This window comes from Rana temporaria, chromosome 11, assembly GCF_905171775.1.
Source record: "Rana temporaria chromosome 11, aRanTem1.1, whole genome shotgun sequence".
In the NCBI taxonomy this organism is placed as follows: domain Eukaryota; kingdom Metazoa; phylum Chordata; class Amphibia; order Anura; family Ranidae; genus Rana; species Rana temporaria.
Window position 1 is genome coordinate 22,212,726 of NC_053499.1, and position 19,626 is coordinate 22,232,351.

At 45.9% G+C, this 19,626-nt stretch overlaps 1 protein-coding gene across 1 annotated transcript; it reads left to right on the plus strand.

Moving 5' to 3' along the window:
* The first annotated feature begins 2,026 nt into the window (after positions 1-2,026).
* LOC120917440 (embryonic protein UVS.2-like) lies at positions 2,027-18,592 on the plus strand. The gene is made up of 12 exons (XM_040328731.1): positions 2,027-2,056; positions 2,533-2,563; positions 2,785-2,856; positions 4,107-4,247; positions 6,454-6,571; positions 8,519-8,694; positions 9,843-9,924; positions 12,913-13,040; positions 13,250-13,365; positions 15,042-15,267; positions 17,093-17,211; positions 18,305-18,592. Exons 1-12 carry the CDS (start codon positions 2,027-2,029, stop codon positions 18,551-18,553), a joined length of 1,488 nt encoding a protein of 495 aa, XP_040184665.1. The 3' UTR covers positions 18,554-18,592.
* The last annotated feature ends 1,034 nt before the right edge of the window (positions 18,593-19,626 follow it).

Here is a 19,626-nt window from a genome sequence, read left to right on the forward strand (position 1 = left end):
GAGCTCCTCCCAAAAGGGGAAGCTCTGCTTGTCTGTCTCCCCCCCCCCCCCCTTCTCAAGTACCACATTTGGAACCTTGTGGTTGGGAGAGGGGAGCGTTTTCCTGGTTTTGACCGAAACCAGGTACCTACTTTCACTTCTTGCTGAGCTTGCAGCGGCAAACTTAGCCAGAAGTTCGGGCCTCGCCATTGAGAAGGTGCAGCGTGATTCACGCATGCGCAGTAGGAAACTGGCTGTGAAGCCACAAGGCGAAATTTCAATCTATGTATGGCCATATGGATGTACACAAGCCGATTGATCGGCAACATTGTGTTTGTCATTCTGTTCTGCTGGCAGGGAAGGCTCCCCATCAGCAGAATACAATAGCGAGCGCTGCAGGAGGGATTCCCCTATCAACACTGACTTTGTTGATGGAGGAATCAAACAATTTTATTTCCTTCCACCCATGACAATCTATGGCCTAATGCTTTTGCAAAAAAAAGGATACCCTTTACAAAACCAAATGACTATGATTGGGCTGCCAGTGCACCACAACAGAATACAAAATGTAAATTACCCTTTTTTTTTTTAAACCGTAGCACACCACATGGTATATGTGCTGTGGAGTGCTGGTATGTGTTAGGCTCTGCTGCACAATGCATTGGGGGGCTTTGGACTCTATTAAATGTGTTGGGGTGCGTTGGGTTCCACTGTATAATGGTTTTCATTGGCCTCTGTTCTACTATGGGATGCATTGGGCTCTATTGTACAATGGGGTGCATTGGGCTCTATTGTACAATGGGGTGCATTGGGCTCTATTGTACAATGGGGTGCATTGGGCTCTATTGTACAATGGGGTGCATTGGGCTCTATTGTACAATGGGGTGCATTGGTCTCTATTGTACAGTGGGTGCGTTGGGCTCTATTGTACAATGGGGTGCACTGGGCTCTATTGTACAATGGGGTGCATTGGGCTCTATTGTACAATGGGGTGCATTGGGCTTTATTGTACAATGGGGTGCATTGGGCTCTATTGTACAATGGGGTGCATTGGGCTCTATTGTACAATGGGGTGCATTGGGCTCTATTGTACAATGGGGTGCATTGGTCTCTATTGTACAGTGGGTGCGTTGGGCTCTATTGTACAATGGGGTGCATTGGGCTCTATTGTACAATGGGGTGCATTGGGCTCTATTGTACAATGGGGTGCATTGGGCTTTATTGTACAATGGGATGCATTTGGCTCTATTGTACAATGGGGTGCATTGAGCTCTATTGTACAATGGGGTGCATTGGTCTCTATTGTACAGTGGGTGCGTTGGGCTCTATTGTACAATGGGGTGCACTGGGCTCTATTGTACAATGGGGTGCATTGGGCTCTATTGTACAATGGGGTGCATTGGGCTTTATTGTACAATGGGATGCATTTGGCTCTATTGTACAATGGGGTGCATTGAGCTCTATTGTACAATGGGGTGCATTGGGCTCTATTGTACAATGGGGTGCACTGGGCTCTATTGTACAATGGGGTGCATTGGGCTCTATTGTACAATGGCATGCATTGGCCTCTATTGTACAATGGGGTGCATTGAGCTCTATTGTACAATGGGATGCATTGGGCTCTATTGTACAATGGGATGCATTGGGCTTGCTCTACTCTACAATAGGATGCATTGGGCTCACTCTACTGCACAATAGGATGCATTGGGCTCACTCTACTGCACAATAGGATGCATTGGGCTTGCTCTACTGTACAATGAGATGTATTGGGCTTTACTGTGTTGGACACTTCTGTACAATGCATTGGGCTCTACTGTACAATGAGATGTATTGGGCTTTACTGTGTTGGACACTTCTGTACAATGCATTGGGCTCTACTGTACAATGAGATGTATTGGGCTTTACTGTGTTGGACACTTCTGTACAATGCATTGGGCTCTACTGTACAATGGGGTGTACGGGACTGTACTGTAAAATTTGTTGGGATGCGTTGGGCTCTCATGTACAATGGGATGTATTTGGCTAATGTGTTGGGATGCCATTCACAATGAACGGCAATGCAACGCACGTAGTGAAGGTGTGTTGTAATGCATTGTGGCAATGCCCATTAATGCATGCGCTGGCACACCATATGAGTGTAAATAGGTCCTTTTTTTTTATTTTGATGAATGTATAAAATTCACTCACCCTTCAAGAATTTTGACCATGTTTTGCTTAATATGTTGATTTCCTATGATTGTCGGCTCCATCTAGTGGCCATGATTCAGTATTTTTCCAGACTGAGATATTTCAGGAAAATACTATGTTATGGCCACTAGATGGAGCTGACAGTCACAGGAAACCAACGTATTAAGCAAAGGTTGCTATTTTTTTCCAGGAATAGAACAGTCAAGAAATAGAATATTCTTGTATATTAGAGTCATTCTGACAAAGTGCCCTGGTCATTACACCTATTACTGGTCTATGCTGTGGAAAAGTCTAGCTGTCATTTGACTCTTTGTCTTCATGATATTATGATCTTATAATTACTTTACTTATGCTTTTGTTTTGCAGATTCGTTTAGAAAATGTTGTGGAGAAGGAAGGTAAGTGTCATTTGGTGTTGTGTGCAGGTTGGGGTATGTATACTGTATACTGTGCTGTTTATAAAATGCAGACTTCAGAATGTCCTCCTAGCTTATTACAAGGGAATGAATCAGAAGATGTCCCAGAAGAGTCTGATGGATGCTGAGCCTTGTTCATATCCTGGAGAATAAGAGAGGTGGGCGCAAAGTGTTGATGTTCTCACCGTCTTTCTGTCTTTCAGATAGGACTATGGCAGAGCGCCCAAGGGTGGAGCCTCCCGAAGTTTTCAGTCTCATCATTGCGTCCAACAAAGGTAAAAAAATACAAGCGCACCAATCTAGGCACCCGGGACAGTCGTGCATTTTGCGGGTCTGTCCCGGGCACATTCATTCCAGGACAATACAGTGTCCCGGAATGAAACTGACGCAGCCACCCCCCCTAGGGCCAATCTGATGCCCCCAAAAAAGGTCGCCACATCACCGCTTTACTCACTGACAGTACTTGTCCTGGCCGGGAATGTCTGGAGGAGAACAATCCCGCCCCCTGCTTGTGATTGGAGAAATCATAAATCCTGCCTCTTGTGTCCAATCCCTGTGCTGTGATTCGTTACAGCACAATCTGATTTTTGGGAAGGGAGGGTGTGCCTGAATGGTAGTTTGGAAATGTGGTTACCCTACTTGTAAAGGTACAATTTCCCCCCCCCCTAAATATCTTCCTTTACCTTAGTGCAGTCCTCCTTCACTTACCTCATCCTTCCATTTTGCTTTTAAATGTCCTTATTTCTTCTGAGAAATCCTCACTTCCTGTTCTTCTGTCTGTAACTACACACAGTAATGCAAGGCTTTCTCCCTGGTGTGGAGTGCTCGCCCCCTCCCTTGGACTACAGAAGAGTCAGGACGCCCACTAACACACAGCAACGTAGAGAACGTCCTGACTCTCCTGTAGTCCAAGGGAGGGGGCAAGCATGACACTCCACACCAGGGAGAAAGCCTCAAGCTACTTTTACTAGGTAAGTGATCCTGCGCAGCAGAGCCGCCTTGCCGTTGTATATGTAAGTTATACGGTCGGCAAGCAGTTAACAAAGCCAGATATTATCCTTGTAAAAGTAGCAGTGACATCATTACTGTGCTGTACATAGTCTGTGCGGAAAGCAGGGATGTGGGAGGGGCCCAGCAGGCTCCACCTACTACAGGCTACCTGAAGAAAATGACAGGAGGGGGGTGGAGACAAGACCAGTCGCCCTGCACAAGGAGAGAGAGCAGCAGTGAGCGGTCTTTATTACTGGGAAAGTCTCACTTGGATTGCTGCACAGATCTGGAAAGAATGCACACAGCACACCGAGATACAAGGAAGAAGACACATGATGAATGTTTATAGACAATATTTGCAGGTTTCAGCTTTACCTGGGGTTGGCTTTAGTCGGGGGCCCCATGAGTTGTCAGTCCGCCCCTGCTTTAGTCCTCTCTGTCACTTCTATTGTATAACCTGTTGTGACTTTAAGAATATTCGTTTTGTGCTTTTTTATCTGCCAGTTTGCAATACAAATGTCTTATCTGTTTGTAGAGAGCAAAGTACTTCTGCATGAAGGAGACATCGCTGTGGATTTCGGACGCAACGCCATGAAGTGTGATGACAACTCCTGCAGATGGACTAAAAACAGCACTGGATTCGTGAACGTGCCCTACACCCTCTCCTCCACCTACAGTGAGTATTCCGACTCCTCCCATGAGGAAACATCCACCTGCAGTGCTGGGGCCCCTGGGGGCCATTTCCAAGCACGACACTACGGTATGAGAATGGAGGCTTTGTCTACTCTCTCTGTGCCTGTGTGCAGCTCCTGTAGAAGACAGTAAAGGGCCCGTACACACCATCGGATCTTCGGACCGGAATTGTGTGATGACAGGCTGTTGTCGGTTTGTACGCTCCATCGGACAATTGTTGTCGGATTTTCTGCCAACAAATGTTTGATAGCATGCTTTAAAATTTTCCGACAACAAATGTGTGTTGTCGGATTATCCGATCATGTGTACACAGGTCCTTCGGAGAAAAACTCCAAAGTACAATCACGCATGCTCAGAAGCAATGCTCACCATAACACAACAGTAGCAGAAGTTGCCCAAAGGGCGGCGCTAAAGAGCTGAAAAACCACGTAGGTTTGTTGGCCGAGAATTCTTTGCCGTTTGTATGCAAGACAAGATCACGGCCAATGCCCTTCGGACAAAAGTCCTACGCTTTGTCCGCAGGAAAATCAGATCGCCTTAAGACCGGCATCTAGAGTAGCAGGGGCAACACCTGGATGAAACGTTGTCCATTTTCAATCCTCTTTTTTTTGCCGATTCTTATGGTTATTGTACACTAATGCCCTGTACACACGATCGGATATCTGATGGAATCTAATCCGACCGTGGGTTTAGCTACTGCTGAGGGTGGTCATAAGACTCTCTCTGCAGCTCAAAAGACACACACTCATCCCCTCTTCCTCTTCAGGATCTTGCACTCTGCAGTTTGGCCGGTTGTACTGCTTAGTTCAGTGGCAGCTTTGGCTAAGGCCCCTTTCAGACTGGGGCGGGAGCCGCGGTGGCGGTAAAACGCCGCTAAAAATAGCGGCGCTATACCGCCGAGATTGCCGCGGGAATCAGCCGCTAGCTGTGCGGTTATAACCCCCGCTAGTGGCCGATAAAGGGTTAATACCGCCCACAATGCACCTCTATAGAGGCGCATTGCGGGCGGTATTGCCGCGGTTTCCTATGGTTTTCAATGGGAAGGAGCGGTTAAGGAGCGGTATACATGCCGCTCCTCTCACCACTCCAAAGATGCTGCTGACAGGAGATTTTTTGGTCTCCCGCCAGCGCATCGCCTCAGTGTGAAAGCCCTCGGGCTTTCACATTGAGTCTGCAGTGAAGGAGTTTTTCGAGCTGGATAGCAGCGCTATTTTTAGCGCTGTACCACCTGAAAAACTCCTCAATGTGAAAGGGGCCTTAGCAATAGCATACGGCCTCCCCTAGCGCATAGTTGATTACTTTAACATAATAGTAATGGATGTGTATAGCGCCATCGTCTGCCATGCCAAACTACAAAGTGATCTATGTTACGAGAGAGAGTGGGAAAGTACAATACAATACAGAAAATATTCCATAGACTAGTACCTAGAGCGGTTTTGCAAAATAAAGCAACAACAAGTGGAACATACCTGCAACGAAATAGAGTGTTATACAGTATGAAGGTGGTCGCAAGACTCTTTGCAGTGCAAACGACAAAAAGAGCAGCATATTGTATTTCATTCAGTACATACTTTGATTTATTCTTGCATTGTTTACAGTCAAAACCAATTTTTTTTTTATAATGTTTCACATTTTTTCATGCTTGTCATTCCATATTTTTCATATTGCATTGATTAATATATATAATTGATGATCAGCCACTAGAGGGAGCAAACGAACCGTTTAAATTCAACACATTATAAGATTGCGGATGCAAGCATTTATTGCTGTTTTTTTGTTTTCTAAACAGCTCTATGTACTAGTCTATGGAACATTTTCTGTATTATTATTATTATTATTCAGGATTTGTGTATATAAAGAGGGAAAACGTAAGCCGTAAATGGGAGCATTAACCACTGGGATGGGATGAATATGGCTGAATAAAGAGGGAACGTTTTCCCTCTTTATATACATAAATCCTGAATAATAATAAACATAATAACAATACAGAAAATGTTCCATAGACTAGTACATAGAGCTGTTTAAAAAAAGGGTGGTATACTCTGTATGGAGGTGGTCACAAGACTGAAACAACATTATTATTATTATTATACAGGATTTTTATAGTGCCAACATGTGTATATAAAGAGGGGAAAACGCCAGTATTATTTCACAAGATGCGCCTAAAAAGGGGTCTTCTGGTTCCGCAGGTTCCTCCAATATCGCAGTATTCCTCGGCGCCATGCAAGAATTTGCTACTCTCACCTGCGTGCGCTTCATCCCGCGCTCCACGGAATCGGACTATGTGCAAATAATGGATGCCGCCGGGTATGTGAAAACATTTTCTCCACTCTTATACATTGTCCATTCACATGCGGAGCATGGCTCAGCCCCGCCCCCGCTCTCTCCTCATTGGCTCACTGGCTGTGATTGACAGCAGCAAGACCCAATGGTTCCTGCTGCTATGTGAGCCACTGAGGGAAGAGGGGCACAGTAGAGCCGCTGCTCTTGTGCACAAAGCTGGATTAAGATTGGGTTTTAGGTAAGTATTAGTGGGGCTGAGGGGGGAGGTGCACTAAAATGCATATCTAAAAAGTTAAAAAAACCTTCTGCCTTTAGAACAACTTTAAAAACTTTACAGATTATAAGGAGCTGCACTCCCAGTATATACTCCCTGCATAGGTAAAGTGCATCAAGGTAACAAAAAAACTTTAAAAAATCACTTTAACCACTTAAGGACCGCCTCCTGCACATATACGTCGGCAGAATGGCACGGCTGGGCACATGCACGTACCTGTACGTGCTGTGCTGTTGTCCAGCCGTGGGTTCGAAGCTCCGGGACCTGCGGACCCTGTCCGAAGCTCCGGGACCGCGGGACCCGATCGCCGCTGGAGTCCCGCGATCGGTCCCCGGAGCTGAAGAACAAAGAGAGCTGTGTGTAAACACGGCTTCCCCGTTCTTCACTGTGGCGGCATCATCGATCGTGTGATCCCTTTTTATAGGGATACATAATCGATGACGTCACACCTACAGCCACACCCCCCTACAGTTGTAAACACAGATGAGGTCATACGTAACCCCTTCAGCGCCCCCTGTGGTTAACTCACAAACTGCAATTGTCATTTTCACAGTAAACAATGCATTCTAAATGCATTTTTTTGCTGTGAAAATGACAATGGTCCCAAAAATGTGTCAAAATTGTCCGAAGTGTCCGCCATAATGTCGCAGTCACGAAAAAAATTGCTGATCGCCGCCATAAGTAGTAAAAAAAAAAAATATTAATAAAAATGCAATAAAACTATCCCCTATTTTGTAAACGCTATAAATTTTGCGCAAACCAACCGATAAACGCTTATTGTGATTTTTTTTTTTTTACCAAAAATAGGTAGAAAAATACGTATCGGCCTAAACTGAGGAAAAAAATAAAAATGTATATATTTTTGGGGGATATTTATTATAGCAAAAAGTAAAAAATATTAAAACTTTTTTCAAAATTGTCGCTCTATTTTTGTTTATAGCGCAAAAAATAAAAAACGCAGAGGTGATCAAATACCACCAAAAGAAAGCTCTATTTGTGGGGAAAAAAGGACATCAATTTTGTTTGGGAGCCACGTCGCACGACCGCGCAATTGTCTGTTAAAGCGACGCAGTTCCGAATCACAAAACCTGGCGGGGTCCTTTAGCAGCATTTTGGTCCGGGTCTTAAGTGGTTGAAAGCCTTTACAGGTTATCAGTTAAACGTGAGCCCTGGTGCTAGAATTATTGCGGTCACACAAGTTCATGGTGATAACTCCATGGTGTGGTGCAATCGCCATTTACATATGGTTGCACTTTTGCATTTGCATATATAAAAATTAGTTTTTACACTTTTTTTTTTTTTTTTTATCCAACTTTATTCCTATCTCAAGGGCTGAACAAGCACCTTGCAATAGCTTTGGGCCGGCACAGGTACATTACTTTTTAGGGAGACAGCAGGGGCCTATTAGACCCCTGCTGTCTCCCCGGCCTTTTTAAGCATCTGATCAAGTGCAGATCGTCTTTGATCAGATGCTTCTTTGGCTGTACTGGCCAGGCCAGGACCGCTCTAAAACCGGGAGTGACAAAATCCTTGTCGCTTCCTGCTTCATTGTCACAAAGGAGATGGGGGATCCTGGCTGCAGCAGCCCTGGCATACACCGTTCCCTACACTTTAATGTGATTGGCTACTGGTTGCAGCACTTAGCGCATCACCATTTGTGATGACATAATAATATGGTTATCTCCCGTTCCCCACAGATGTTGGTCCTTTGTTGGTAAGCAAGGAGGAAGTCAATCCTTATCGGTGTCGAGCAGCTGCATGGTCCAAGGCTCCATCCAGCATGAGCTGAACCACGCTCTAGGATTCTTCCATGAGCAGAGTAGGAGCGACCGCGACGACTACATCAATATCATATACAGCAACATCATACCAGGTATACGACTGGGTGATATCATTACACTAAGGCAGGGATAGGTAACCTGGGGTCTTCCAGCTGTTGCAGAACTACAAATCCCATCATGCCTCTGGGCAGGGTGGGCAGGGCTGATCCTGGGCAGGGTGGGCAGGGTGCTCCGCACCCAGGCGCCGCAGAGGTGGGGGTGCTGAAGCTCCAAAGTGCTCCCCTCCCTCCTCCTTGACTGTTTCCAGAGGCGGAGCGTATGTAGCGGGTGCTGCGGTTTCCCATCCCGCTTGCTCTCTCCGCTGGCAACTGACAAGAGCGCATACCTCCCGCTGTCCCCGGAATCCGGGCTGGGTACCACAGCGGAGCCCATTGCCGGAACACGTTGCGGCACTAGGCTCCACTAATTAATTCTGTCCGGTGTGCATTGAGCAATCTCCTGTCTGCCCCGCCCCCTCTGCGTGTGTGTCGGCTCTTTTCTCATTGGCGGTGTGATGAGAGGCTTCTGGGTTGGCCGGAGCTGCTGACAATCATCCGATGCACGCCCAGAAATGCTCTCCGAGTGCCACCCTCCAAGTAACCAAAGATGCCACGAATGCCCCGCCCCTTTAATGTGCTTGTGCCCCCAGCGCGCCCGAGCTACAGGGATCTATTGGACAAGTACTGATCTATGGGGACACCTGATGTGGGGGGCTCTGATGGGGACACCTGCTGTGGGGGGGCTCTGATGGGGGGTAACTGCTGGGGGGGCACTGATGGGGGACACCTGCTGGGGGGGGGGGCTCTGATGGGGGACACTAATGAAGACTTCTTAGGGGAGCATCTCTGTGTTTGAGTCGTAGCCATAGAAACATGTGTAAAGGGGAGGAGTTAGCAAGATGACCACGCCCATGTGGGGGGCGCCAGAAATATTTCTGCACCCAGGCGTCTGTGACCCTAGGATCGGCCCTGCCTCTGGGAGTAATTGGAACTGCCAGCCTTGCAATGCCTTATGGGAAATGTAGTTCCCCAACAGCTGGAGGGCTACTGGCTGCCTACCCCTGCACTAAGGGATGTATCATTACATAGCTGTTAGTCATGGCAGCCAGGCAACTAGCATTTTTAGGATGTGAGCAATGAAAGCCGGCCCATATCTCTGTGAAGGTTTCCTTTTTACTTTAATTGAATGTTGTCTTTTTCAGGGACCGAGAACAATTTTCAGAAGTTCGACACATTGAATCAAGGCATAGAATACGACTACGGCTCCGTCATGCATTATCCAAGGTACAAATGGTTTCCATTTCATAGAAATATCAAACAACTTTCACTTGCCACTTTGCATTTGCCAGAAACACAGTCCTATTAAACTGCTGCGATATCCTTGTAGCTGGCACATCACTAATCCCGATATCCTTGTAGCTGGCACATCACTAATCCCGATATCCTTGTAGCTGGCACATCACTAATCCCGATATCCTTGTAGGTGGCACATCACTGATCCCGATATCCTTGTAGGTGGCACATCACTGATCCCGATATCCTTGTAGTTGGCACATCACTGATCCCGATTCTTCGAGCTCCAACAGGCACCTTAAAGTTTATTTAGACCCAAAAACTTTCAAATTGCTGTACCCATCGTCAGATGCATTTTCTTTTTTTCAGGATTATTCCTGTATTTTCACCTGGTTACACACTCCCTGTCCTATAGCGACAATCAGGGCCGGGACAAGGGGTGGGCAGGAGGGATGTTGCCCTGGGCACTGTGGTATCATGTGAGGTGAGGAGGTGTGCCTCAAGGAGATTGGTGGGGAGGGGATTTGTTTTGGAAGAGGCAATTTTGGGGATGGCAGGGGGAAAATATTGTCCTGAGGGAGGACATTTTGGAGAGGGGGGTACTAAGAGTGATGATTTATGTTGGGAGGGGGTGGGAAGAAAAAGATTTCTGCTAGGATGGGGGATTTGGCTGACAAACGATTATGCAAGGGCTACATGAAAGGGCGGAAGTATTTTCCACTGCAGACACGGAAACAACACTTAAAGCGGAGATCCACCCACCACTGCAAAAATGAAAACCCAGCTGCTACACATACTACAGCTTCTGACTCTGGGGTTCTCTTGCTTGCTCCCAAATGGGCTATGGACTAGTAGAGTACACAGAGCAGTGCACACGACTGCAACTAACATGCACTGCTCTTTACAAACAGACAGAAGTAAAAGGGCTTGCCAAGGACATTACAAGGAGGCAGAAAAACAAAGTATAAAACAATTTAATAAAAAATAGATTCCAGGGCTGTGTATGGATTATTATAGGGGTAGAAGGATATTGTATAGTGCCATCCTAATGTTACTGACTTTATAATCATTAAAAAGGGGATTAACTCCAGAGATAAAACGATAATTCTCCCGCTCTACAAGACTCTGGTCCGGCCGCACCTGAAGTATGCTGTCCAGTTCTGGGCACCAGTCCTCAGGAAGGATGTACTGGAAATGGAGAGAATCCAGAGAAAAGCAACAAAACTAATAAAGGGTCTGGAGGATATTAGTTATGAAGAAATGTTGCGAGCACTGAACTTATTCTCTCTGGAGAAGAGATGCTTGAGAGGGGATAGGATTTAAATTTACAAATACCGCAGTGGTGACCCCACAATAGGGATAAAACATTTTTTGCGGAAGGGAGTTTAACAAGACACATGGCCACTCATTAAAATTAGAAGAAAAGAGGTTTAACCTTAAATTATGTAGAGGATTCTTTACTGTAAGAGCGGCAAGGGTGTGGAATTCCCTTCCACGGGCGGTGGTCTCAGCGGGGGGCATCAAGAAACTATTAGATAATCATCTGAACGACTACAACATATAGGGATATACAATGTAATTGTAGCACTACCCCCCGGAGGAGCCGCTGGTTAGATTTGGGATCGGCGTATTTAAGTTACCTCTATACTGTGTCTAGGGGTGATGGTGGTGTTGAGAGCAGTAACAGAATGTCCAGATCGTTGGTTGACGTTTTCAATGCTTTTATTTTCTGGTCAAACACGACCAACATGTCAACTTAAGGTAGACAGGATAGGTTGGTGAAGGAAGAGCAACTTCACAGTATCGGGCTATGGATATTAAAGGCAGTCCTGCCCTTTAGCAATCGTATTTGTTTGCGTCGCCACTCCAGCCGGAGTGGGTAAAGTGCCCCCTGGATAGACCTCTCTCACAGGCCTGGCAGCCAGAGTGCCACTTGTTCTGAGAGGAACAAGTCTCTGCCACAGACTTGGCTCTAATTTAAATTGGGATGTCCAGATGAGACCTCTGCCACAGGCCTAGTACTTGAAAGTTTGAACGGTAGAGCAAATCCTCTCAGTATGTCTTTGGGGTCACCGACTGACAGTTTGAATGTGACCTATCAGTGTTCGGTCACCCAGATCCCCCGATGGTTCGTTCAAGCCCTGTTGGATCACCTGCCTCCAGGCTCTCCTCAGACCGATCCCCCACCGAACAGTACCCAGCTTGGGATCTTCTCAAAAGGTTTGGGAACCCAGTAAGTCACCGGGGTCCCCTGGCAGCATCAGTTGCTCTGGGCTATGAGAGCCCAGAGTCAGGAACTCTGCGTAGCATGCAACCCCGGCCTGGTAGGCCATAGTGGTGGGGCCCATGATGTGCACACACCCTAAAGATGGGTGCCGCACCTGGAAACAGGAACCCGCGAAGAACCCAGAACGGCCTCCGCCACAGAAATACCCCTCCCAGCATGCCCCGTGAGGGAAAACGCCTCCAATTGGCTGCTGGGAAGAAGCGGCTCCGCCTGGACCCCTCTGGCGCCACCTTCCGCCCAGAGATGAGACTGCATCTCTCGGGCACAGACTGACCCACAGGACAATCCAGATTTGACGACAGACAAATTTGACAAATCAAAGAATGAGAGCAACATAACTCTCTCATTCCTCCATTAAATTTAAATATAGCACCTGTACGAAAGTACACAGGCGCTACATAATACTGACATATAATCACACACATAGGTTGGACTTGATGGACTTGTGTCTTTTTCAACCTCACCTACTATGTAACTATAGGTATAGTGCAAAGTTTGCACCACAATACCTCTTTTCACTTGCAGGGGGTGCTGCAGGGAAAGTGAAGGATTACAGCTTCTAATTCTTGTCTAAAGAGGAAGTGAAGCTGGAGGCACCTGAAAAGCTTTTCTTTTACTTAGAGCCCCCCTTTTATCTGAAGCTGTGATCATGGAAGACTGTGTGTAAAATATATAATTTAATTTGTTTCCAGGTCCGCTTTCTCCGCGGATGGCATCTCTGCCACCATTGTCCCGAAACCAAATGCCTCCATCGCCATCGGACAGCGCTATGGACTCAGCAACTTGGATGTTGCCAAAATTAACAAGTTATATAACTGCGGTAAGAAGGCGGAATTCATAGAGCTCTACCAATCAGGGTAGTCACTATTTTGATACCTTGAGTGAACCCGGAGCATAAGAAAAAAAATCCAACCCTACCTGTGTATGTGATGTGATTGGTCTGATTCTTGCTGTAGCCAATGTTCTGCTCTGTCTTGCTTTTTATACCGACACTCACTTTGAATTTCTGACCATGTGTACCTTTTATAGGTCTCTGCCGAACAATTCTCTCCAATCCTTCAGGATCCTTAACATCTTCCAACTACCCCAATAATTATCCCACCGCCAGCAGCTGCTTGTGGCTCATTCGTGTTCCATCAAACCAGGTAAGGCCACAGCTCAGAGTATCAAAGGGTTAAAAGGTTATTATTTAAAGTGAACTAAACTCATTCAGGGCCAGTTCACAGCAGAACATGGTGCGGGAAACCTGCATTCCGTGTGCGTTTTCCCACACCGCGTTCAAAATGCATAGCTCCAAACTGTCCCTGATTTGGAGCAATGTCCCTCTGTCCCTCATTCCTCCTCATTTGTCCCTCATTTTGGTCTGATCTATATATATAGATGTATATAAAATGCACATTTTATCTATCAAATAGTGTTTCCCAGCGCTAAACTTTTCATCTGATTTTTAAATTGCTGCATTTGTACATTTCAAAAGCCAATATAAAGGAACAGTAGTTGTAAAAAAAGCACTTAAAGGGGTTGTAAAGGAATTTTTTTTTTTTCATAATAAGCATCCTTTACCTGCAGACATTCCTCTTTTTGCTTCCTCATTGTTCGTTTTTGCTCAGAAGTTGCTCTATTTCTTCTCTGTTCTGTTCACTTCCTGCTTGTCTGATTGTTACTCACCCCCGTGACGGGAGGGTTTACTGCAATGGTCAGTAACGTGCTCGCCCCCTCCTGGGAACTACATCTGTGTGGCAGGACGCTCTCTACGTGTTAGAGACTTCAAGGAGGTGTGAATTACTGGGCGTGCCGCAATGCATACTGGGAAATGTAGTTCTTACATGAACGAGCGCCGCAAACCAGGAAGTGAATGAGAGAACAGAAACTAGAATGCCGGAGGTGATATAGATGAAGGAATTTAATAGGTATTTACTCGTTTTTTAACAGAATCTTATATATAATTTTTTATAATTGATGGGACTACTCACGTGTCTATGCTTTGTACACACATATATTTTTTCTATATCAACATTATTTTATTTATTGTGTGGATTGTACCCAATATACACTTTTGAGGTTGCACAGGCTAACTGACAGCTGTCGGTGCCAGCACAGCTTGTGGTTTTTATTTCACATTTGTGTTTGTTTATGTTTGATTGCCACTTTGCACATTTTATGCACTTGCTTTCATATAGTATTATAGACATTTGATATCTCCACTATCACCTATTTTTACCCTTTAGGGTCCTTGTACCCACCTCATGGTTTGGACTAGTTTATAGGTAGGGCAGCGCCACCACCCCCACCTTATTTTAATTTTTTACCTGTATCCCCTTCGGGGATTCATTTTGGGGGGCTGCAGCCCGCTACTTATTGATTCATTACTCTCCAAGTGATTTATTTATATGTTATATTATATTTAACTACCCATAGCGTAGTGCTCTATTGTTATTTGTTTAGCCTTGGTTGGCCCTAAGCGCGGTTTCATCTCTTTCTTTAAACTGTTGTTGCTAGGTAGATTAATTAATCTGTGCTTTCTAGCCTTTGTTTTTTTTATTGTTTGTTTAGCAGAAAAAAAAACCCAGTGGTGATTAAATACCACCAAAAGAAAGCTCCATGTGTGTGAAAAAAATTCTAAAAATGTCATACGAGTACAGTGTAGCACGACCGCTCAATTCTGATTCAAAGTGCGACAGCGCTAAAAGCTAAAATCTGGACTGGGCAGAAAGGGGGTGAAAGTGCCCGGGGAGCAAGTGAATAATAACAGAGAGCCGCTCTTCAAGAAGGCCAATGTCCAAGGTTTCCTTCTCTTGCTGACGTCTCCTTCTTCCTCCAGGTCTTCCTGCAATTCCTTGCCTTCGATGTCCAGAACTCAGCAGGCTGTGCTTCTGATTACCTGAGGATCTACGATGGGCCCACCACGTCCTCCCCAGTGTTATTGGACAGAGCCTGTGGAGCCGGCCAGCTACCCCCTATGGTCTCTACAACCAACAAAATGCTCCTTGAATTTGTCAGCGACAACAGTACCGAGGCCACTGGGTTCAAGGCTTCATACAGCACTGGTAAGGGTTCACACAATAGTGCCCATCTTTGCCTCGTTTTATAGTGTGATGTTCTGAAAAAAACATAAAATGTAATAAAAGGGAACCTTTAGGCACCTTTCACACGGTCAGACCGTTCAGGTCCGCCTGTCATATTTTGTCAGCGGACCTGAATGGCCACTCCAAACTTTTCTATGGAGCGTTGGATGTCAGCGGAGACATATCCGCTGACATCCGACCCGATCCACTCCGCTAAAATCAGACGGATGCAGGCCCGGATTTCTCACAAGGCCACCGATGCCAGGCCTCAGGGCGGCAGGGTGCCAAGGGGCGGCAGCGGCATGGAGTCCCCCGACGGCCAGTTAAAGTGGAGGTTCGCCCTAAAACAATTATATAACATTAGATCCAGCATACTTCCAACATGTAGAGTATGCTGGTATTTTTTTTCGCCGTACATACCGTTTTATTGTTATTTTCCCCCCGGCTTCCGGGTTCTGATTCCCGCGGGACTGGGCGTTCCTATTCAGAGGTAGATGATTGACGTCTGGTGAAAAACTTCCCAAGGCGCATAAGGCGCGTTACCAGTTTTCCGTAAATAGCCGACCTGCGAGTCGGCTCTATACGGCTCCTGCGTCCGCCGTGTAGAGCTAACTGCGCAGGCGCCATATAGAGCCGACTCGCAGGTCGGCTATTTACGGAAAACTGGTGACGCGCCTTATGCGCCTTGGGAAGTTTTTAACCAGGACTCCGTCCTCCCCCAGGCCGCCGAGTCTGTCTCCTGTGACTGTCCCTGCCGCCGATGTACACAGTGAGAGGGGTGAGCTGTGCTCTTCCCATCTCAGCTGTGACAGGAGTTCTAGCACAGTGCTAGGACTCCTGGTTTGGAGGTGACAGGGTCAATAAAGAGAACCTGTCATCTCCAATTGCTATCACACAGGGAATTGTTTTCTCCTGTGTGATAGCGGTAAAGTTAAGTGAAAAAATAAATAAAAATAATAGTAATTAAATTATTAAAATAAAAAAGTAAATGCAAAGTAAAGAATAAGAAAAATTATATTAAAAATAATAAGTAAATTATACAAAAATAAAAAAAAGTAAAACGACAAGCTACAAAATAAATAAAAAGTAATAAAAAAGTAAAAAAAATAAAGAAACCAAAAATATTTGAAACAAAGAGCATACACAATTGAGGTGGATGGAGGAATCCTCCCCACTATGCCTTTGCATTCTGACAGATGGGACTCCTCTGCTATCAGAATACACTGATCAGCACTACAGCCGATTGGCTGCAGCTGCTGATCGAATGAAAAGATTTTTTAGCAGTTTTGAGGCTGGGTTCACACTTTTGCGAATTGGATGCGGAACCTCTGCTTCGAATTCGCAATAGAAGGAGAATGTGAATGTCTCTCTATGGAGCCGGTTCACATATCTCCGATGCGGCCCCGGTGCGAATTTGCACAGGAGCCCTGTGCGTCTTTTGGTCCGTTTTAGGTCCAAATTCGAGCTGAAATCAGACTTTTGATCCATTTTTGGCCAGCTGGGACAAATAGAGAGATGAATCTTTTTAGCAGGAACAAAGACAGCAATAAAAACCGGACAGGCCTTCTAACCCTTTACTGGTTGGCTCTATAACCTTGGTTGAAGGTTGCACTTTAAAACAGTTAACAAAACTGTATTATATACACATAGTACGAAGGTCACAGTATCATGTCCTTATATCATTTTCAGTAACAATCTACTGAGATATGTACATTTTCTTTCATTTGTTTCTATCTCATCTCTGATTTATTTAATAGTTCTGGTTTGATTGGATTACATTTCAGTAATTATATTTTCCTTATTTTAGTTTCCTGCGGTTCAGTGCTGAGCAACCCAACGGGAACATTCTCTACTCCCAACTACCCCTCTAACTATCCTAACTATATGGACTGCACCTGGGTAGTGACGGCCCCGATTGGTTATCAAGTGAGTACCAAAAATGACAGGGTATAGAAGCCCTAACAATGCATTCTTTCCAATCACCACTAATGGAAGGAGAAGTCTTCCAACCGATCACCAGTGTAAGGAACATTGGGCCAGATTTTTAAAGAACTGCGGTGGCGTAATGTAACGTCTTTAAGTTACACCGCCGCAAGTTTTCCTCGTAAGTGCTCGATTCACAAAGCACTTGAGTGTAAACTTGCGGCGGAGTAACGTAAAGACGTCCGGGGCAAGCCCGCCTAATTCAAATGGGGCGTGTACCATTTAAATTAGGCGCGTTCCCGCGCCGAACGTTCTGTGCATGCTCCGTTAGGAAATTTCCCGAAGTGCATTGCGTGAAATTACGGCGCCCCGACGTGTTTTTTGAATGGCGACGTGCGTAACGTACTTTCGAGAACGACGGCCATACTTTAACATGGCTGTTCTAAAGTTAAGCCATGAAAAAGCATGACTAACTTTGCGACGGGAAAAACCGACTAGCGATGACGTAACGAACGCGCGTACCTTTGTGGATGGCCGTAAAAGCAAATTTGCATACCCGCCGCTGGAAAACGACGCAAACTCCACCCAGCGGCGGCCGAAGTATTGCATCTAAAGATCCGACGGTGTAAGTCAATTACACCTGTCTGATCTTAGGGCTATCTATGCGGAACTGATTCAATGAATCAGTCGCATAGATACTCTCAGAGATACAATGGCGTATCAGGAGATACGATGGCGTATCTCTTTTGTGAATCTGTTCCATTCTTCCCACTGACCACCAATGTAAGGAACATTCTTCTAAATGACCTGCAATGTAAGGGGCATTCTTTCCAATGACCGCCAATAACGGAGCAATTCCTCCCACTGACCACCAATGTCAGGAACATTCTTCCCCAAGACCACCACAGTAATGTACCATGAGCTGCAGATATAAAAATTCTTAGTAGGGTTTCCCTGAGACCAGAAAGATATTTCAAGGGTTCCTCCAAAAAAATAAAAATGATACAGACTGGTCAGGAAAATCTTTTATCCCTTGAAATGATCCAGTTTGCTGAGTACAATTGTCCAATCATCTTGTGTTTTCATTCCATTACAGGTCTCTGTAAATGTGACCGACTTCTCCGTGGAGTACAGGAGCACCTGCACTTATGACTACATGCTTGTATTCGATGGACCAAAGACCACCTCCCCATTGATGGGAAGATATTGCGGCAAAAGCACCCTACCCATCTTCACCTCCACAGGAAATACCCTTGTTTTTCAGTTCCACAGCGATGACTCCGTTCAGCTCACAGGGTTCTTCGCCAAATATGCCTTTGGTAAGTATATTGGAAAGGTTTTATGAGACGGGAGACACGTCTTATGTTTGGTATTTTATCCTTTTGGTAGTAAAAGGAAGAGGTTATAATTAAAGTCTTTTATTTTATTTTGGAAAGAGTGAAAAGTTTAGTGCCACAGTTTTTTTTATAGCTCTCGGTGTCCCCATTGGGGAGATTTTCCTCCCTTTCTATTAGGACAAGAAACCATGCTTCAACAAAAGAACAAGTAGTACTACAGGCCCTGTATGGCGCAAAAAAACGGAAAAAACCCCCCCAAAAAACAATTGCAGCCTCACTGTGCGATCAAACGCAGCTACTGTGCTATGCCATCAAATGCAGCCACTGTGCCATCATTTATCGCCACTGTGCCCATCAATTGTCACCACTATGCCATGCCATCAAACGCAGCCACTGTGCCATCATTTATCGCCACTGTGCCCATCAATTGTCACCACTATGCCATGCCATCAAACGCAGCCACTGTGCCATCATTTATCGCCACTGTGCCCATCAATTGTCACCACTATGCCATGCCATCAAACGCAGCCACTGTGCCCATCAATTGTCGCCACTGTGCCCGGTAAAAAAAATGCAGGGGAGTGTAGAGGTGGGCAGGGAGTCTACTGACATCACGACTCCACCCACAGAGCTCCAGACAACAGACCCACCCACAGAATCTGCAGTTTTTCAGTTCTTTTTTTATTTATTTTTTTAAAGTGTATTTTGTGCGTGTACTCGAGAGAGGAGCCGGACTGCAGGAGTTGGGAGTAGGCAGGCCTCCCCCAGAGGCAATCTGCCACCTTTCTCCATGCCCCGGGGGGCAATGGTGGGTGTGTGAGGGGGTCCTCCCACACAGCCCGCCCTACCTGCTCCGCTTTGAAGCCCAACGGGGCAGAGGGACTCCCTATAAGGGAGTGAGAGGATCTAGCCCGCTCAACCAGCCCCGTTAGTCCTTCGCCTCTCTTTTTAGAGACCGCATGGTCAAAGTGCGTGTATGTTAACCCAATTTCGAGTGCGTGTGGGTGTGCTGGTTTTTGTGGGAGGGGGGTGGGCGTACTAAGCGCAGGGAGCCGGGCTGAGACCACCAAACTCAATTCAC

Coding starts and splice junctions, on each gene's coding strand:
- LOC120917440 (XM_040328731.1), top strand. CDS start 2,027: ATGAACGGCAATGCAACGCACGTAGTGAAG. Junction 9,925..12,912: donor TCCGTCATGCATTATCCAAG/GTACAAATGGTT, acceptor ATTTGTTTCCAG/GTCCGCTTTCTCCGCGGATG. Junction 15,268..17,092: donor CAAGGCTTCATACAGCACTG/GTAAGGGTTCAC, acceptor TCCTTATTTTAG/TTTCCTGCGGTTCAGTGCTG.